This window comes from Moschus berezovskii, chromosome 3 (assembly GCF_049115385.1).
Source record: "Moschus berezovskii isolate FMDL1 chromosome 3, NW_MosBer_1.0, whole genome shotgun sequence".
In the NCBI taxonomy this organism is placed as follows: domain Eukaryota; kingdom Metazoa; phylum Chordata; class Mammalia; order Artiodactyla; family Moschidae; genus Moschus; species Moschus berezovskii.
The window spans coordinates 59,654,682-59,673,249 of record NC_142462.1 but is presented as its reverse complement, the minus strand read 5'-3'; the positions used below and the strand labels follow the sequence as shown (position 1 = coordinate 59,673,249).

At 41.6% G+C, this 18,568-nt stretch overlaps 1 protein-coding gene across 4 annotated transcripts in view; it reads left to right on the top strand.

The window, feature by feature from the left end:
• The first annotated feature begins 6,215 nt into the window (after window positions 1–6,215).
• ST7 (suppression of tumorigenicity 7) overlaps window positions 6,216–18,568 on the top strand; it is a 281,009-nt gene continuing 268,656 nt past the window's right edge. For all 4 annotated transcript variants that reach the window (XM_055420813.2, XM_055420815.2, XM_055420811.2 and 1 more), the window contains exon 1: window positions 6,216–6,517. In XM_055420813.2, coding sequence (XP_055276788.1) covers window positions 6,367–6,517 — 151 coding nt within the window. In that variant the 5' untranslated portion in view covers window positions 6,216–6,366. The remainder of the gene's footprint in view (window positions 6,518–18,568) is intronic.

Genomic DNA, 18,568 nt, shown 5'->3' with positions numbered 1-18,568 from the left:
TCAGGAAGGTTAAGGAATGTCACTGAGTATTGACATGTCTGTAAAAGGTTTTACATCAGTCAGTTCAATTCAGTCATTCAGTCATGTCCAACTCTTTGTGACCCCATAGACTGCAGCATGCTAGGCTTCCCTGTATATCACCACTGAAAGATGAACTCCCCAGGTCTATAGGTGCCCAATACACTACTGGAGATCAGTGGAGAAATAACTCCTGAAAGAAAGAAGAGATGAGCCAAAGCAAAAAGAACACCCAGTTGTGGATGTGACTGGTGATGGAAGTAAAGTTCGATGCTGTAAACAGCAATGTTGCATAGGAATCTGGAATGATAGGTCCGTGAATCAAGGCAAATTGGGAGTCATCAAATAGGAGGTTTTGCATAGAAACTAATATATCTTATTTTTAAGGAATCAGGGAGCAATTGTAATTCATCACATAATATCTAGGTCTAGTCATTGTGAACTTTTCACTGTAAGATAATCATGTGTGTGTATAAATTTTATGGAAGTGCATCCTTCCTTAAATATGCAGTATTACATCTTGGGGAGAGCTGAAGAATTCTTTTTCAACTGTACAAGGATTTTTGAAATTTTATCTCTTCAGTACTCTATGAGAAATTATGTTGTCTTAAAAGGTAGAAATGACAAATTCCCTCTAAATCTGTATGTCTGTTTGACTGTCTCTCAAAACTAAACTAAGTTGAATTTGCTTTACTCAGTTCTAGGTAAATAGCTAAGTAAGAATAACCACTTAGGATGATATTCATGAACATAGAATATTGACTAATTCATAAATTCAACCAATGAACATGGGTGAGATTTTTTTGTTTATTTTAAACACCTGCCCCCGCCAAATCAGAAGTTATTTCTTGCATTTAAACCTCAGATAAACTTTGAAAATCATTTACAAAGATATATTAAACTTATAACAAAGCATAAAATTATGACAGCCAACATTTGCATATATATTTCCAAACACCACTTACAAAACAATATAAGAAGCAACAGAGAAGTAATTTTTTTAAAAAAACTTTTTTTATTGTTATAACCAATTATCAAACAATCTTGTGATAGTTTCAGGTGAACTGGGAAGGGACACAGTCATACATACGTTTGTATCCATTCTCCTCCAAAACTCCCCTCCTGTCCAGGCAGCCATAAATCATTGAGCAGAGTCCCATGTGCTATACAGTAAGTCCTTGTCAGCTATCCAGTTTAGACATAGCAGTGTGTACATGTCCATCCCAAACTCCCCAACTATCTCTTTCCCCAATCCCCCCACCTGCCCCACCAAAACCATAAGTTGATTCTCCAAGTCTGTGAGTCACTGCTTTGTAAGTTCATTTGTATCATTTCTTTTTAGATACCACATATAAGCAATATCATACAATATTTCCCCTTCTAACAGAGAAGTAATTTTAAGTTCTTTCTTAACTTGGTTTCTTGGTTTCCTTTCCTTGGTTTCTTACTCAATTCAGATAGTTTCAGTTCAGTTCAGTTCTGTTGCTTAGTCGTGTCCGACTTTGCGACCCCATGAATCACAGCACACCAGGCCTCCCTGTCCATCACCAACTCCCGGAGTTCACTCAAACTCATGTCCATCGAGTCGGTGATGCCATCCAGCCATCACATTCTCTGTCGTCCCCTTCTTCTCCTGCCCCCAATCCCTCCCAGCATCAGAGTCTTTCCCAGTGAGTCAACTCGTTGCATGAGGTGGCCAAAGTGTTGGAGTTTCAGCTTTAGCATCAGTCCTTCCAATGAACACCCAGGACTGATCTCCTTTAAAATGGACTGGTTGGATCTCCTTGCAGTCCAAGGAACTCTCAAGAGTCTTCTCCAGCACCACAGTTCAAAAGCATCAATTCTTCGGTGCTCAGCTTTCTTCACAGTCCAACTCTCACATCCATACATGACCATGGGAAAAACCATAGCCTTGACTAGACGGACCTTTGTTTGCAAAGTAATGTCTCTGCTTTTTAATATGCTATCTAGGTTGGTCATAACTTTCCTTCCAAGGAGTAAGCGTCTTTTAATTTCATGGCTGCAATCAGCATCCACAGTGATTTTGGAACCCAAAAAAATAAAGTCTGACACTGTTTCCACTGTTTCTTCATCTGTTTTCCATGAAGTGATGGGATCAGATGCCATGATCAAAATATATAAACCAATTTAAAGGAATTTAGTAATATGTTGCTGCTGCTGCTGCTGCTAAGTCGCTTCAGTCATGTCTGACTCTCTGAGACCCCACAGACGGCATCCCATCAGGCTCCGTCCCTGGGATTCTCCAGGCAAGAACACTGGAGTGGGTTGCCATTTCCTCCAATGCATGAAAGTGAAAAGTGAAAGTGAAGTTGCTCAGTGGTGTCCGACTCTTCGCGACCCCATGGACTGCAGCCTAGCAGGCTCCTCCATCCTTGGGATTTTCCAGGCAAGAGTACTGGAGTGGGTTGCCACTGCCTTCTCTGACTAATATGTTGTTATAGCATAATTCCCATAAATTGTCATTTAAATTCTATTATATAACCCACAGGTGGTTACACCTTCAGAAACAAACTTCCAAGGAAGCTCACCATATGGTGGAAGACCAAGTCTTAACTCTCATCCCTGAAGTAAATCCAAGTATAATATTCTTTGTAAGTTATGGAATTTCTTTTGATGTAATTGATTTTTTATTCCTTCATACAATATTCTATAAATATTAATATTTATTGAGCAGGTACTGTGTGCCAGATACAGCACTATTTGTACTAAGAGGTAGAGAGGTCTAAAATAAAACAACAAATTCAGTTCAGTTCAGTTCAGTCGCTCAGTCGTGTCCGACTCTCCGCGACCCCATGATTCACAGCACGCCAGGCCTCCCTGTCCATCACCAACTCCCGGAGTTCACTCAAACTCATGTCCACAGAGTCGGTGATGCCATACTTAACTCTAAAGGCCTCAGTTTGCAGAGAGGAAGGATATCAACTAGGCTTTGTGCTAAGCATTTCTGGTAGGCATCTCATTGGGACATATGCAACAGGGGGCTTCGCAGGTGGCTCAGTGGTCAAGAATCCTTTTGCCAAGCAGGAGATGTGGGTTCGATCCCTGGGTGAGGAAGATCCCTTGGAGAAGGAAATGGCAACCCATTCCAGTACTCTTGCCTGGGAAATCCCATGGACAGAGGAGAGGAACCTGGTAGGCTACAGTCCATGGGGTTGCAAAGAGTTGGATACAACTTAGCAACTACAGGACAACAAATGTAACAGATACAAGTATAACCCTCTGTGCAGGTGAAGAAAGTGACTAGGGGAAAGTTACTAACTTGTGAAGAGCACCCTATTATTCGCAGAACCAGGAGTAAAGCCTGTCATTGCAGGGCTTTAAGCCTGTGCATTTAGAGCCCACCATAAGCTTTGTGGTGCTGCAAACTCAGGGAAGAGAGAACTCTAGGGTGGGGAGGGAGCTGGTGTCACACAGGAGGTAATATTTTAAGTGCATCTCTAAGTTGTGGCAAAGAGAGAAGCTTGCGGTGGGAAGGATAGCATAAATAAGTATGCTCACAAATAAGTATGCTACAGGCAGGTCCTATGGAGCAGCTGCAAAGAGAATAGCATGTTTTTCCAAGATGCTGGTGGTAAGAAGTGTTTAGTGTGGGATATGAGGCTAAATAGGTTGATAGGAGTGATCTACAAAAGGCCTTGTGGACTATCTACAGTTTATCCTCTAGGACTGGAGCGGAAGGAGCCTCAGGTTTGTGATTCAGAGGTAACTGTTAAAGAAATGTGAAAGAAGGTGGATTCAGGGGGTGGTGAGGGCAGGTGGTGGTGGTGGTTCTGGTGGTGGGGAAACTGGAGTCAAGGAGCCCAACTGACTTGTTCTCTGTGAGAGATGATCAGACTGGAGAAACTAAAAGCTATTGAAGAGGAAGAGAGAAAAATGACACATCTGACAAATACCTTGAAGTATGGATGCCCCCAGTTGAATGTGAAGAGGAAAGGAGGTGAGGGAGGCGGAGGAGTCTAGATGATGTGATCCTCAGATTCCTGAATTAGTGAGCTGGGAGGGTGACACCCATTCCCTGATGGAACTTTAGAAGAGCAGTTGATGGTGAGGAAGTAATTAGTGCACTTTTGGATATGATGAATTGGGGTGACTGTGTGCCAGCCCACTGAGGAATGCTCAGCCAACTAAGGGACATATCTGGGGTGTCACTATTTCATGAACAATCCCACTCAATAGCCACCCTTCACTGTTTATTCTTTCCCTGCCTATCCTATCAGTAACCAAGTTATGTCAACTCTACCTCCTTGGTATGTAAATTTCCATTTACATAAATCTTGGTCATTTGGATTAGTGTGTGCAATGCCAAATAACTGTGAACACCTTAGCATTTCTACAAGGCCCTTCACATTCAGACACTCTCCAGCTTTATCCATTTTGACACTGCTCTGTGTAAAGCCTGCATTCTAGCCATACTGAAGCAGCTGCAGTTCCCAAGAGATCTTGTTCTCAGTCAATTCTGCATCCAACCATAAAGACACGTCTCCAACTCCAATCCCCATCTCTGGCTGCACACCAGGGAGAGGCAATGAGTAAGACAGACTGACCCTCCAGGAGTGCCTAGCAGAGAGTCAAAAAACTGGTTCAACTGAGTCATGTTTATGTCCATTCCTTGAGGTTCACTAACAGCAAAAAGCCAGACTCCAGGATATTCACTTAAATTAAATAATCCTATTGCAGGGAATCTGGTGGGTTACTTAATCATCACATAAAATAGATGTTTCATGCTCTCATGTTGTTTTATTCTACTGGGAATCCAGGCACCATTGTTAGATAAAAAATTGTTTTGTAAATGTTGCTGCTGCTGCCAAATTACTTCAGTCGTGTCTGACTCAGTGCGACCCCATAGATGGCAGCCCACCAGGCTCCCCCATCCCTGGGATTCTCCAGGCAAGAACAATGGAGTGGGTTGCCATTTCCTTCTCCAATGCATGAAAGTGAAAAGTGAAAGAGAAGTCACTCAGTCGTGTCCTACTCTTAGCGACCCCATGGACTGTAGCCCACCAGGCTCCTCCATCCATGGGATTTTCCAGGCAAGAGTACTGGAGTGGGGTGCCATTGCCTTCTCCGAAATGATGAAATAAATATCTATAAAAAGGTACGGGTGTATCATTTTCTCTTATCCTTTCCAGTATCTCACTGCTTTAGTAGATCAAATGTATCGGAGATACCAGTAGGTGGAAGTGAGGCTTGGAATTAGTGAAAATGTAAAAGTAGTTCTATTATGTAAGCCATAATATGTAAAATACATGCAAAAAGTTAAAGAAGCTTGTTTCATTATGGAGGAAATGACAAGTAAGCAAGACAAAATTTATAATAAAATCTGCTGAATGCTCAGAATTCCAAAAATGTCTTGGCTGTGGATTACCTGCAACTGCATCATTACCATCTGATACATAGAAAGTGAAGTTATTTATGGACAGAAAAAGAAGAAAATTTTATTTGGTGAAGACAACGTTGTACTCCGTACAGAAAAAAAAAAAAGTTTATAATTATTGTTTAAAGTTGCCAATTCAGAGTAAGCCAAAATTACCCAGAGAACTGTTTATATTAAAAACAGGTTGAGAGTTTTTTGAAAGGTCATCGCCCCCAAACTGGAAGATAAACACTCTTCTTGTGAAGATTTCTTTCAAAACCCCCGGTATGGCTTTAGGGAAGGCAAAACAAACGTAAATAGCGTGCAAACCAAATCTCGTTTAACAGAATGATTTATTTTCAGGCCTATTAATCGGTGACAGGACTACATCTATTTTTTTTCTGACTGCTCCGGGTTTATTCATCCCTCTGAATCTAAATTCTGAAAGGAAGGAGTAGAGCGTTGGTTTTCAGACCTCGGGCGCTACCATTCATCATGCTGCAAATGAACTCTGGCTGCAGCTGAAGGTAAATTGCTCAACCACTGGGTGCCTCAGTTTCCCTTATCCATATAATGGGGGTTGTTGAAGGATTAGGTGAGATTGCACAAACACAATAGGAAGCCCTCAACATAAGTCAGTTACCACGAACATGTCAAGGGTTTCCCTCAGTACGCCACTTGGCTTTTCTTTCTAAATATTAGCATAATATAAATGGCATCAGAACGTGAGGGGCAGGAGCCACGTGATCCTTCCACGAAAGCCACTCGCAGGGGCCTTCAGAGAGTTAGCAATAAAGCTGGGAGAGAAAGGCCAGCGCGCCCGCGGCCCGCGCGCGAGTTCCCGCCGCGCCCGCGTCCCGGGCGGCCTCCGGGGGCGCCGGGCCGCGGCGGCGGCGGCGCGAGCGGCGCCTCCGGGCCGGTGAATCATCCCGGCAGACACCGAGAGCCGCGGCAGCAGAGAGCAGCGCCGAAAAATGGCTGAAGCGGGCACGGGCTTTCTGGAGCAGCTCAAGTCCTGCATAGTTTGGTCTTGGACTTATCTCTGGACCGTATGGTTCTTCATCGTCCTCTTCCTGGTCTACATCCTGCGGGTGCCCTTGAAAATCAACGACAACTTGAGCACAGGTAAGGCCCGGGCAGCCGGGCCCGCGGCGCTCGCCCTTCCCCCGCCCCGGAAAGTTAGTGCAACTCGCGCGGGGCCGCGGCTGGCGGGGGCGGCGGGGCGCGCGCTCGGGGACGCGCCGGCGCCCGCGCCCCGGACGCCCGCGGCCGGCGGGCGAGGACTCGGCGCCCCGGCCTGCGCGGCCGGGCGGCGGGGTCGACGGGACGTGCGAGGGCGGCGGGCGGCCTGGCCGGCCCCGCGGCCCAGTGACCCTGCGGAGGAGGCGCCGCGCCGGGAGGTTGCCGCTCCTCCGCCTGCGGTGCGTGTCGGCGGGCGGCTGAGGCGACGGAGTCCCCGCCGACGCGCCTCGGCTGTCTGCGCGTGGACGCCGTGGGCTCCGCAGAGTTGGACTCAGTCCTTCCTCGCACGCTGCCGGCCGCCTGTGCCGAACGTCCGAAGTGTAGTCGGACGAGGCGTCCCTCCCGACACCCGCGCGACTCCGCCGGTCGCGGGCGCCCCCGTGAGGGTGCTACCATCGGCGAAGCCCCGCGAAGGGGCCGACCCCGCACCTGGGGCCGGGACTGCGGAGATTTGAGCCCCCCACCCACGCCCAGAGTTGCGAGTTGCGGGGGTAGCGGCGTCACTCATAGAGGGGAGAGAGATTCTCGAAGGTGCCATCAGGGCTGTAGATGACGTGTCAGGTTACCGGAGGGAATGGCACAGGGACAAAAGGAGAGACAGGAAATCTGGAATTTATGATGATTTTTAATGGTCTCAGCCCTTCTCTCTCTGCTTGTCCCCGTTTGCATAAGGCTTTGGTAACTAGTCGTGTTCAGGATCTTAGATAAAGCTCTACATGCTAAGAAGGGAGCCCCGCAGGTCTTGTATCCACGGTCGTAAGTGCCGAAGGTAATTAGAACAGGATCTTAAACCTGCAACCAGCCAACTGAATCGTTAAAAAAACAACCACAAAGAAAACACACACCAGCAGTAACACCCCAGAGACAAATCAAGAACACAAAGTACATTTTGCAGGAAGGGCTATAGTTCTTGAAGTCTGGAAATACTTGTGGGAATCGTTAGGAAACTCTCTTCTTTTTTTAAAGTTAGTAATTTGGGAAATCCTTTCAGTCTTAACTGAATATATATGCATTCTGCTTAGCGTGTGATTTACATAATCAGAGAGTCAGAGTCTTGAAATGCATTTTCCTGTTAGCTACACTAAAATAGTTTTAGTTGTTAGCTACACTAAAATAATTTTTAGAACACGAGGTAATGTACACATTTTGTTAGGTACTTGTGCTTTTAAGTGGAAATCTTGATTACTTTAACTTGAACTCATGTTCATATTAATATTTGTTTTGTAATATCCCTTGGGATGTTATTCCTGGGATGCAGATGAATTCTGCATCTTAGAATCATCTTGGAGCTGTTCAGCCCTTGGATTAAGTTATCCTAGTGATAATGGCTTTCTGGCTTTTCATCTATTATGAGTAGCTGCTTATCACAATACTGTCTCCTTGCTTGTGGCAAATATATCTCTAAGATAACTTCCAGTCCCAAAGTTTTGTTATTTTAAGAAGTTGCTTGAATATATATGGCAATGAAATCTTATATTTGTTGGTAAGTGGTTTGATTTTTTTCTCCCAAAGAATTCATTTTGAGGCTTAAAAAATGTGAACCTTTCTCATTTAATGCACATTTAAATGTTTTGTTTCAGAACACACATTTGTTCACTTACTCAGTCTGTCCAACTCTTTGCAACCCCATGGACTGCAGCGCGCCAGGCTTCCCTGTCCATCTCCAACTCCTGGAGCCTGCTTAAACTCATCTGTCAAGTCTGTGATGCTATCCAACCATCTCATCCTCTGTCGTCCCCTTGTCCTCCTGCCTTCAGTCTTCCCAAGCATCAGGGTCTTTGTAATACTTTGTAATACACATTTGTAATACTACATTTTCTTTGTTGTTGTTCAGTCACTAAGTTGAGACCCCATAGACTTTAGCATGCCAGGCTCCTCTGTCCTCCACTATCTCCCAGAGTTCACTCAAATCATGTCCATTGAGTTGGTGATGCTATCTAATCATCTCATCTTCTACTGCCCCTTCTTCCTTTGCCTTTTTCTTAAAGTAGTTTGTATTTGTTACAAAGTAGTTTGTGAGTGTATTTGTGTGCATGTGCCCATAAGTGCTGCAAACCAATGTTTTATACACAACAGGCAAGGAGCAAAAGTGGGAAAATGCAAAAATTTTAAGGAATAAAATTGTTAGGTCCTCTCCCAACAACTTTAAATCTTTTTCTCAAACTGCTTTGTTAATTTGTATTAGCATTGGCTTATAAGAGATAGAGAAAATATGAAGATGAAAAGGCCATCTGAGCTGAATCTCATTAGACACATGATGGAACCTGAGACCGTTTATCCCAGTGATGCTGGACTTCTGTTTTCATTGTAGTTTTATGTAGTTTTAGTGATAAAGGAAGGTAAAAGAGAAGCACACAGAGACTTATCTCTCTCTGCTACTTCTGTGAGAAGGTGAAGGGAGAAGTCCCCTCCTATGTGGAACTTGTCCTCCCAGGGAGATCTAAATGGATTCTAAAAGGACTCATTTTGCTGTTCTAGGCCCTGTGGTGTTTGTTTTCCTTGTGATGATGAAGGTACGTGTCCCTGAAGAGGCAGCAGAAGCTAAAGCTGCTTTTAGGAAGCTGTGGGTGGCCCAGGCCTCCTTCCTTAGGCAAGCTGACACCGTTGGTTGATTTGTAGATGTTGAAAAATCCTAGGATCTGTGGGATAAATTCCACTTGATCATGGTGTGTGATCCTTTTAATGTATTGTTGGATTCAGTTTGTTAGTATTTTGTTCAGGATTTTTGTGTGTATATTCATCTGTGATATTGGCCTGTAATTTCCTTTTTTTGTGATATCTTTGTATGGTTTTGGTGTCAGGGTGATGTTGGCCTCATAGAATGAGTTTGGAAGTGTTCCTTACTCTGCAGTTTTTTTGGAAGAGTTTGATGAAAACAGGTGTTAACTCTTCTCTAAATGTTTGATTGAATTAACCTGTGAAGTCATGTGGTCCTGACTTTTGTTTGCTTGGAGTTTTTAAATTTAAATCATATAATGAAAAATGAATTCTAGGAAAGACAAAGGAGAAAACAAACATATTAGGAACACAGTGGTTAGCTTTGAAATTCATTTGTGATGTTCTGCCTTGAGTTGGATAGAAGAATGTTAAAGTAGTTTTATGATTTATTGAAAGTATAATGAACTTTTAATAAGATTTTTGAAAACCCCAAATTATATTGTTGCTTGTCAGTTTTCAAGTGAATTAATTTTCCTAAAGCAATGCTTTTCCAAAAGGGCAGAACATTAATTGTAGTTAGGAGCAGTCATGCAGGATGTTATTTGAGAAAAAGCAGTAGCATAGATTCATGTTTAAAAAATAGCACTGTAACTTGCTTTTTATTGTGGTGTTGATAGCACATTCTCATCTTCCCTATGTTCTGAGGTTTTTAGATGCTGAATTTGAAACACTTTGCCCCTTTCTTAAATGTATACCTTTTGACATTTTTGTACTAAGAAGCTTAAGTGATTTTCCAGCTCTTTTTCTGTTTCCTGGAAAACAAGTTTTCAAAGATCTTTTAAATCCTATTGTATTCTTTTTGGAAAGCAAATATAATAGTCTAACATGCGACGAGTTGACTCACTGGAAAAGACTGATGCTGGGAAAGGTTGGGGGCGGGAGGAGAAGGGGACGACAGAGAATGAGATGGCTGGATGGCATCACCGACTCTGTGGACATGAGTTTGAGTGAACTCCGGGAGTTGGTGATGGACAGGGAGGCCTGACGTGCTGTGGTTCATGGGGTCGCAGAGAGTCGGACACGACTGAGCGACTGAACTGAACTGAACTGAACCTAAGTTTGATTGTTTTTGTTATAGAACTCTTTTTTTGGTGTTAATTAAGATGATAAATACAGATGCAAAACTCTTACATTCCTAAGTGGAAATATGTATAACTTTAGTTGCAGTTCAGATTTACATATTTTCATATTGGAAATAGTTGCTGTAAACTTAATTAACGCTCTGGATTTCTTGTCATGAGGGCCTTGTTGTATTTAACTTAGGTTTTTTGCCCCTGATGTACCTATTGTCTAAAATGTTTTTTTCCACCTGTAAATCCCATCCATGTTTCAAGGACTAGCTTGAATGGTGCCTTCTGATTCTCTCAACTGAATGTGATATTTCCTCCAGTTTTCACTGTACATTATTTGAGAGGCATGTTGACAGTTTTTACCTTGCATTAATTGTGGTTGTGTATGTTTCATATATTTTGTTGGCCAAATATTTCTTTCAGGTTTTTCCATAAGGTACCCAAACAAACTTTTTGGCCAATCCAGTATGTTTCAGTGTTTGTGTATATGTGTCTCTCTTTCTGTATACATACTCGACCACTAGACTCTGGTTCTTCACTTTCTGCTATACTTCCTTGCACATAGTGGTTCCTTACCATTCATCGCATGAATCAGTCTCCAAGTTGTGGTGTACTCAGTGAGTTGGGATTAGAACAATGAAATTGATCAAACGCATTACTGGCTATGTGCCTTATTTAAATTTTCAGCTTTAGATAGAAGTCAGAAACTGTCACAAAAATTTAAGAAATTCCATGGTGAGTCATACGTATCTAATCCATGGTGGTCCAATTTATGAACACATAAAAGGACAATTTTATGGTTGTCAGCTTTGAGTTGAGGATAGATCCCAGACATCTTAGTTGCCTTTACTTACTTTTGGAGACTTTTCTCTCCACTGTAATGAAGCAATTTGAATGACGCTTTTCTTTTTCTTTTTCTAACCCTGAGTTTCTGTACATGTTTAATGATAGCTTTATATTCCTTAAGATCCTTTCTAGCTCCAGAATTCTGCTTCAGTGCCTTGGGATAAATTTCATTGAGTGCAGAGTCTATAACCAAGCAAATACATGGACTTGAAAGAAAGAGTTAGTCATTCAGTCGTGTCCAACTCTTTTTGATCCATGGACTGTAGCCTGCCAGTCTCCTCTGTCCATGGGATTCTCCAGGCAAGAATACTGGAGTGGGTAGCCATGCCCTTCTGCAGGGGATCTTCCCAACCTAGGGATTGAACCTGGGTCTCCCTTATTGCTGGAGAAAGCAATGGCAACCCACCCCAGTACTCTTGCCTGGAAAATCCCATGGATGGAGGAGTCTGGTAGGCTGCAGTCCGTGGGGTTGCTAAGAGTTGGACATGACTGAGTGACTTCACTTTCACTTTTCACTTTCATGCATTGGAAAAGGAAATGGCAACCCACTCCAGTGTTCTTGCCTGGAGAATCCCAGGGATGGGGGAGCCTGGTGGGCTGCCATCTATGGGGTAGCACAGGGTCAGACATGACTGAAGCAACTTAGCAGCAGCAGCAGCTCCTGTATTGCAGGCAGATTCTTTACCATTTGAGCTACCAGGGAATTCTAATTCTTAGTAGATACAAGTCCAGATTTTATGTGGCTTCCTTCAGTGACTTTCCATTTCACTTAAAATCAAAATATGTTATCCTGGCCTACAAAATCTGATGACATGACCCCTTCCTACCCCTCCTGTGTAAACTTTGCCACTTTCTTGAGGTCACTGTCTTCCAGATGGTTGTGATATTTTCTCATTCTTAAACCTGCTTTGCTTGTTCTTGCCTTGTAGCCTTCTTTTGCACTAGCTGTGTCCTCAACCTGGAATGTTTTCCTACTTGATTTTTATGCAAGTCATGTTTATACCATTCACATCTCTGCTTAAATTCACTTTTGAGAGGTTTTCCCTGATTATCCAATCCACAATGACCAGTCACTATAAATGTCACTGGATTTGGATTCTCTGTATATCACTTAGTCCTGTTTGCAATAGTTCTTATTTGTTATTGCATTCTCATAGTTTTCCTCCATGTGATTGTAAACTCTGTGAGAATAAGGACCTCATTTGTTGTTATGATTTGTCTGCCTTCTTGTGGGTCCTCAGGATCTTGAACAGTGAGTTTTTGGACCTAACATATACTTAGTATGTATTTGCTGAATGGATGAAAATCAATGGCAATTAGTTGTGGTGACTCAGAAGTAACACTGTCCTTTAGGAAATGATTTTGGAATATATGTGGTAATTTCTTATAAGATTTAGAATTGTGTTTACTGACTCTAAGTTATAAAGATTACCTTGAAGTATTTACTGAAGTTCCAACATTTTAATTCATTTTGATCCATTTTCTTAGGGGCAGAGTTTAAATAAGGTTATTCTGGTCCATATTGTAAAGTATTGCTGTGATGTGCAGCATACAGAACTTCCTTGACCAGGCATCAAACCTGTGCCCACTGCAGTGGGAGCGCAGAGTCTTAACTGCTGGACCACCTGTGAAGTCCTATTGGAAAGTAAATTTGTACAAAGAATGTTAAGAGTCCAAAAATTGACGGCTTTGGAAGCCAATTTTTGTAACATAACTTGAAACTTAAAACAAAGGAATTTGCTGAGCTAAGTGCCTCAGATTATCTATAAGGATGGAACTTGGGGTTCTACATGGAAAAAATACTTGTCTGTATGGAAGGGTAGAATAATAGAAGAATTATTTGATTGGGACACTCTTAAGAACAATATTTTCAGGCATTATGAAACTTCATAGAAACATAATTTGAAGTGATTAGAAATAATTAAGCATAATTAATTTAGTTCATATATTAACCATAGAAAGAATGTGAAGTCAAGTGGGCCTTAGAGAGCATCACTACGAACAAAGCTAGTGGAGGTGATGAAATTCCAGTTGAGCTATTTCAAATCCTGAAAGATGATGCTGTGAAAGTGCTGCACTCAATATACCAGCAAATTTGGAAAACTCAGCAGTGGCCACAGGACTGGAAAAGGTCAGTCTTCATTCCAATCCCAAAGAAAGGCAATGCCAAAGAATGCTCAAACTACCGCACAACTGTACTCATCTCACAGGCTAGTAAAGTCATGCTCAAAATTCTCCAAGCCAGGCTTCAGCAATATGTGAACCGTGAACTTCCAGATGTTCAAGCAGGTTTTAAAAAAGGCAGAGGAACCTGAGATCAAATTGCCAACATCCGCTGGATCATGGAGAAAGCAAGAGACTTCCAGAAAAACATCTATTCCTGCTTCATTGACTATGCCAAAGCCTTTGACTGTGTGGATCTCAATAAACTGTGGAACATTCTGAAAGAGATGGGAATCCCAGACCACCTGACCTGCCTCTTGAGAAACCTGTATGCAGGTCAGGAAGCAACAGTTAGAACTGGCCATGGAACAACAGACTGGTTCCAAATAGGAAAAGGAGTACGTCAAGGTTGTATATTGTCACCCTGCTTATTTAACTTCTATGCAGAGTACATCATGAGGAATGCTGGGCTGGAATAAGCACAAGCTGGAATCAAGATTGCCAGGAGAAATATCAATAACCTCAGATATGCAGATGACACCACCCTTATGGCAGAAAGTGAAGAGGAACTCAAAAGCCTCTTGATGAAAGTGAAAGAGGAGAGGGAAAAGGTTGGCTTGAAGCTCAATATTCAGAAAACAAAGATCATGGCATCTGGTCCCATCACTTCATGGGAAATAGATGGGGAAACAGTGGAAACAGTGTCAGACTTTATTTTTTTGGGCTCCAAAATCACTGCGGATGCTGATTGCAGCCATGAAATTAAAAGACGCTTCCTCCTTGGAAGGAAAGTTATGACCAACCTAGACAGCATATTAAAAAGCAGAGACATTACTTTGCCAACCAAGGTCCGTCTAGTCAAGGCTATGGTTTTTCCCGTGGTCATGTATGGATGTGAGAGTTGGACTGTGAAGAAAGCTGATCGCCGAAGAATTGATGCTTTTGAACTGTGGTGCTGGAGAAGACTGCAAGGAGATCCAACCAGTCCATTCTAAAGGAGATCAATCTTGGGTGTTCATTAGAAGGACTGATGCTAAAGCTGAAACTGCAATACTTTGGCCACCTCATGCGACGAGCTGACTCACTGGAAAAGACTCTGATGCTGGGAGGGATTGGGGGTGGGAGGAGATGGGGACGACAGAGAATGAGATGGCTGGATGGCATCACCGACTCGATGGACAGGAGTTTGAGTGAACTCCGGGAGTTGGTGATGGACAGGGAGGCCTGGCGTGCTGTGATTCATTGGGTCGCAAAGAGTCGGACACAACTGAGTGACTGAACTGAACCATAGAAAATATTTCTAAGTTTATATGATAGCCAGAGTAAACATAGTGTTAGCATTACAGAAATTTGCCTTATTGCCAATTTTAGTGAAATACTTTTTTCTCCATGAAGTATTGTATATCTGAAAGAGAGATATCAGCTCTGATAAGATGAAAGGAATTTTGGATTTAGAAGATTTGAGTTCAAATTCCAGGTTGCCAATTGTTGGGAAACTTGGACAAATTACTTTGTAAGACTCTTTCCTCACTTGTAATATGAGAACAGAATAGAGAATAATCTCTATTTCATAGTTTTATTTTGAACTCTAAATGAGATCTTTAGCATTGAGCCTTGGGCATAGCACATAAAAATATTAGCAGACATAAACCTGTTCTCAGTCCATTTCATTGATTCTGAACTGTGTTCATTCATTGGTTAATTCATTCATCCACTAGTTTGTTTATTTATTCACTTTGAGCAGCAGATGCCTGTGAAATTGAAGTTATGTTATTCTTATTAATTATTATTTGGACACACAGTCTCATGTCATTTATACTAGCTTTTGCAGTTATTTTCTGTGCTGAACAATGAAAATCCTCTAATATACTGCCTTATTCACTTGTGCTTCTACATATATTTTGTTCCCTATGATTAAGAATGCTGCATGGTAGAAGTCACATCTTAAAAATAGGATTGAAAATCTGCTGGGTGAAACTAGGAAGGAGTTAGGAACTAACCTTTATTGAGTCCTTACATGAGCCAGGCTCTATGCTGCTTGCTTTGTTATGGGTTTTATGTTCCCTGGGCTTGACAACGAGTCTGGCTATATATATCCCATATAAATAGCTATATAGTTGATATTCTTTTTGTACATGTGAAATGAAAAATGTTCAAACAGAACAAGTATTGCTATAATACGAGTTGTCTCCTTAAGGGAAGCAACACAGATAAACCCATTAAAAAATGTGTTTTGATGGGAAAGCCCCTTTATGAATGAGGATGAGAACTTGGTAGAAACTTTTGAAAGGGCCTGTTTCTGGAGTATACTCAGGAGAGCTTGAGAAAGGGAATTATGAGTTTTTCATCTTTATATTTCCATCATATGGTCATTGTTCACGCTGATACATGGAAAGATGAATGCATGAATGATTGTGGGTGTTTTTAAGGCTTTCCAAGATTGATGGCACCAGTGGTCCTTTTTTTAGTTCATTTTACCACCTAAAGTTTTCTTTATCTTGGTTCACGGGCGTATTGCTAATACTCAGCACTCAAGACTGGATTTGTTATTTGGCTCACAGATGAAACTCAGAGATAGAAGTATTCTTATGAGGTAACTGCATGAAGGAAATGGCAGCCCACTCCAGTGTTCTTGCCTGGAGAGTCCCAGGGACGGGGGAGCCGGGTGGGCTTCCGTCTATGGGGTCACATAGAGTCGGACACGACTGAAGTGACTCAGCAGCAGCAGCAGCAACTGCATCAAGGGTTTGAAGACACAGGAGGGAAATGAGTGTTCTTGTGTATTCAGAAAAGGGGAATGCCTGAAGTGGAAGTAATGGAAAAATTCAGAGCAGCAGTCCACTAAAGGAAAGAAGGGTTAGTGTGGTATAAGTTTGGTTAGGATAGCTTGGTGATTGTCTAGATGTGGGGCTGGAATGGGATTGACAAAAAGTGTGTACCTAGCCAAATGTCACGTTAAGTTGTGTTTATTCTTTTTAAATACACTGTAAGTGGCACAACCCTGGGCATTCTATGAATGTTTGTGTGGCTTAGATAGCTGCATTTGGCTTTCCAGCTTGGTGCAGAATGGGAAGGCAACTTCATATGAGATGGTAAAATGAATGAGAAAGTGCTCTGTAGACTGTGAACTACTATAGTCCAAGGCGTTAGTAGTAGGTTGTTTCTTTAGAAGTTTCTATTCTCTAGGCTTTGTCTCTCACAGTGAAATGACAGGTTAAGATATATAGTGGGATCTCTTTTTATCCTGGATATTCTTTCTAGAGAATAATAAGTTAGACATTTTTCCAAAGAGGAAATGCAGATGGCCAACAGGCACATGAAAAGATGCTCAACATCACTAATCATCAGGAAAATGGAAGTGAAAGCCACAATAAGGTATCATCTCACACCTGCCAGGATGGCTATCATCAAAAAGAACATAAAAAATGTTGGTGAGGACATGGAGAAACGGTAACCCTCCTGCATTGTTGGTGGGAATGTAAGTTGGTGCAGCCCTTGTGGAAAACAGTATGGAGGCTTCTCAAAGAATGAAAAATAGAACCACCATGTGACCCAGCAGTTCCACTCCTGGGTCTGTCCATGTGCACCCGTGGCTGATTCATGTCAGTATATGGCAGAAACTACCACAATATTGTAAAGTAATTAACCTCCAATTCAAATAATAAAAATTTAAAAAAGATAATGTACCCCAATGTTCATAGGAGCATTATTTACAATTGCTAAGTTATGGAAGCAACCTAAGTGTCCATCAACAGATGAATGGATAAAGAGAAGCTGTATATATATACAATATAGTACTACTCCGCCATACAGAGAATGAAATTTTGCCATTTGCAACAGCATGGGTGGACTTGGAAGGTAATATGCTAAGTGAAATAAGTCAGAAAAGAAATATACTGTATTATATCACTTATATGTGGAATGTAAAAAAATACAGCAAACTAGTGATTTTAATAAAGAAGCAGGCTCATACAGAGAACAAACTAGTGGTTACCAGAGGGAGGGGGGAAGGGCAATATAAGGGTGGGAGAGTGGGAGGCACAAGTTTTTGGGTGTTAGGTAGGTGCAAGGATGTATCACTTAACAGTGGGGATGTAGCCAATATTTTGTAATGTAAATGGAAAGTAACCTGTTAAAATTGTATTATAAATAAATTATTTAAAATATAAATGGAAAGAATGCCAAAGAATTGCACTAAGCAGAATAATGAATTATTATTGTATTGTTTATAGCCACACTATTGAATATCTGTTTGTTGTTAATTGTATTTGAGATGTCATTGTAAAGTTATCTATAAAGCGTTTTGAGTTTCCTGGTAGAAAGGGAATATATAATAAAATTCATTTTTTGTTACAGTGGAGCAGGGCAGTTACTCATGCATTATTGTTAGTAGTCATTCACCTATGGCAAGCTTTCCTGAACTATCTGCTGTGCTAAAATAAGAAGCTGACAGGGTCATCTAGCTCTAGCAGTATGTCATATTAGCTGTGGCTGGGGCCAGAGAGTCATTGTTTAATTGTAGTTACTAAATCTCTCAGCAAAATAAAGCAAAATTTATCTGTGGGAATATTTGTTTTTTCCTCTAAATTTTGAGAATTTGAAGGTGTTCTAGTAACAAATATACTTCATGTGGAACCCTAAGTTGGTTCCGTAAGTTGACTTCCAAATCTAATAAGGGATCTTGGTTAAGTGTTAGTCTTACTGAAATTTTGAGGAAGCCTATAGATAACTTTAAAGGAATCTTTAGGTCAGTGAGTAAGGCTTTTTTTTCTTTTTAATAAGAAAGCTTAATTTAAAATAGTAAAAACAATTGACAAACTCTGAGGCAGAAAAATCCTTAAAAAAAAAGAAATGGCTTTTTAAAAAATAAGCAATTTGAATCTGAATCTACATATGATCTAGAACTGGGCTTTTATTTCAAAGTCAGCTATAATACCATTCTAAAATGCTGTTTCATTTTGTTTTTTAGTTGCTAAGTTGTGTGCGTCTCTTTTGTGACCTCATGAACTGTAGCGCATCTAACTTCTGTCTGTGGGGTTTCCCAGGCAGGAATGCTGCAGTGGCTGCCACTCCTTCTCCGGTCATTCCATCGGCAGCAGATAATGGGAGAACGCTTACAGTTCTTCCCTATGTTAAG